Source organism: Paracoccidioides lutzii (genome assembly GCF_000150705.2).
Source record: "Paracoccidioides lutzii Pb01 unplaced genomic scaffold supercont2.22, whole genome shotgun sequence".
Lineage (NCBI taxonomy): Eukaryota > Fungi > Ascomycota > Eurotiomycetes > Onygenales > Ajellomycetaceae > Paracoccidioides > Paracoccidioides lutzii.
Window position 1 is genome coordinate 27,511 of NW_015440968.1, and position 1,170 is coordinate 28,680.

Below are 1,170 nucleotides of genomic sequence, written 5' to 3' on the forward strand. Positions count from 1 at the left end.
CCGTCATCGTGGCTTAGTCAGAGGATATTTTGGGTGGCCGTGCCAAGTTTTCTGGAAGGCTTCGAGGCTTGGTTCTGGGCCCTTTCGATGAATTCGTGATTCCAAAGTCGCATCCATGCTAAGACACGTGCTCAGGAGGACAAACAGTCGGCAAGTTGGATGGATATTAGGCAAAATGAAGGGAATGAGTGGAAAAGGTTTGAGGGTGAATAAAGAGTAGTAGTGGGAGTGATTTTCACTCCAATTTTAATCCCTTCCGCCTCTGCTTGCCCGGCCAATCAACCTGAGGATGAACAACCCGCATATGTCTCGTAAGAGCATCGTTACGAGAAAACGTCTTCTCCTCCGTGCACAAATGACACCGAACCTTCTGCTTACGAGCGTTATGGATCGTGTCTTCGTGTCTCGTAAGATCGTAAGGGCGTGAGAAGATAGAGTTGCATGGTTTGCCTGTAGATGGATTGATGCGCTCGCATTTATGAGGGCCAGCTTGGGAGTTGCGCATAGCCAGAGATCCAGCAGATGAATCTCGTGCCATTGCATGTGAACCGGGTGTAGTTTGTCTATGGGCTTCCCGCTTATGTTTCTGGAGCTTGGCAGGTGTCTCAAAACGAAGGGTACATCCGTGGTATGTGCAGCTGTATGTTCCTCCATCGGAGGAAGTGTCTTCGGGTCGTCTGGCGGCTTCTGTAGGATGGGAAGTTGGGGCTCTTTGTCCAAGCCCTCCAACCAGAGGCGACCTGCTCCCCGCTGGAGTGTTCGTATCACTGGAAGTAGATTCCATAGATGGAACATGAGGAGGGAATTCAGGAGTACGCTGGACTAGATTGCAGTCCCTTTGGATATGAGGCTGCTGCACCTGGCGAGGTGCCTGCTGCTGTTGCTTCTGTGGGCCCGCTAGTTGAATAGGGACCTGCTCCTGCATGTATCCAAATTGTTGAGGAATATGGTTTTTGGTATGAGCATATTGGTTCGGGAATTGTTCCATTTGCGGAAAGCCGGTGTTTGGTTGGAAAGCAGTAGAGTTTCCCATGGCCGGAACATGGTACTGCGGGGCATCAGTCTGAGGTGGAAAAAGTGGCATGTTCGCATCCTCTGGTGACTCGTTATAATCAAGCAATGCATCCTTTGGTGAAATGGTTTTGGGCTCAGACTGCTCCGCGGCCATCA

General features: G+C 50.6%; 1 protein-coding gene across 1 annotated transcript in view; it reads right to left on the bottom strand.

Moving 5' to 3' along the window:
* Positions 1 to 235: 235 nt before the first annotated feature.
* PAAG_12332 (hypothetical protein) overlaps positions 236 to 1,170 on the bottom strand; it is a gene marked incomplete at both ends in the record, with an annotated part of 2,634 nt that continues 1,699 nt past the window's right edge. The window contains one exon of the mRNA XM_015847835.1: positions 236 to 1,126. Coding sequence (XP_015702526.1) covers positions 236 to 1,126 — 891 coding nt within the window. The remainder of the gene's footprint in view (positions 1,127 to 1,170) is intronic.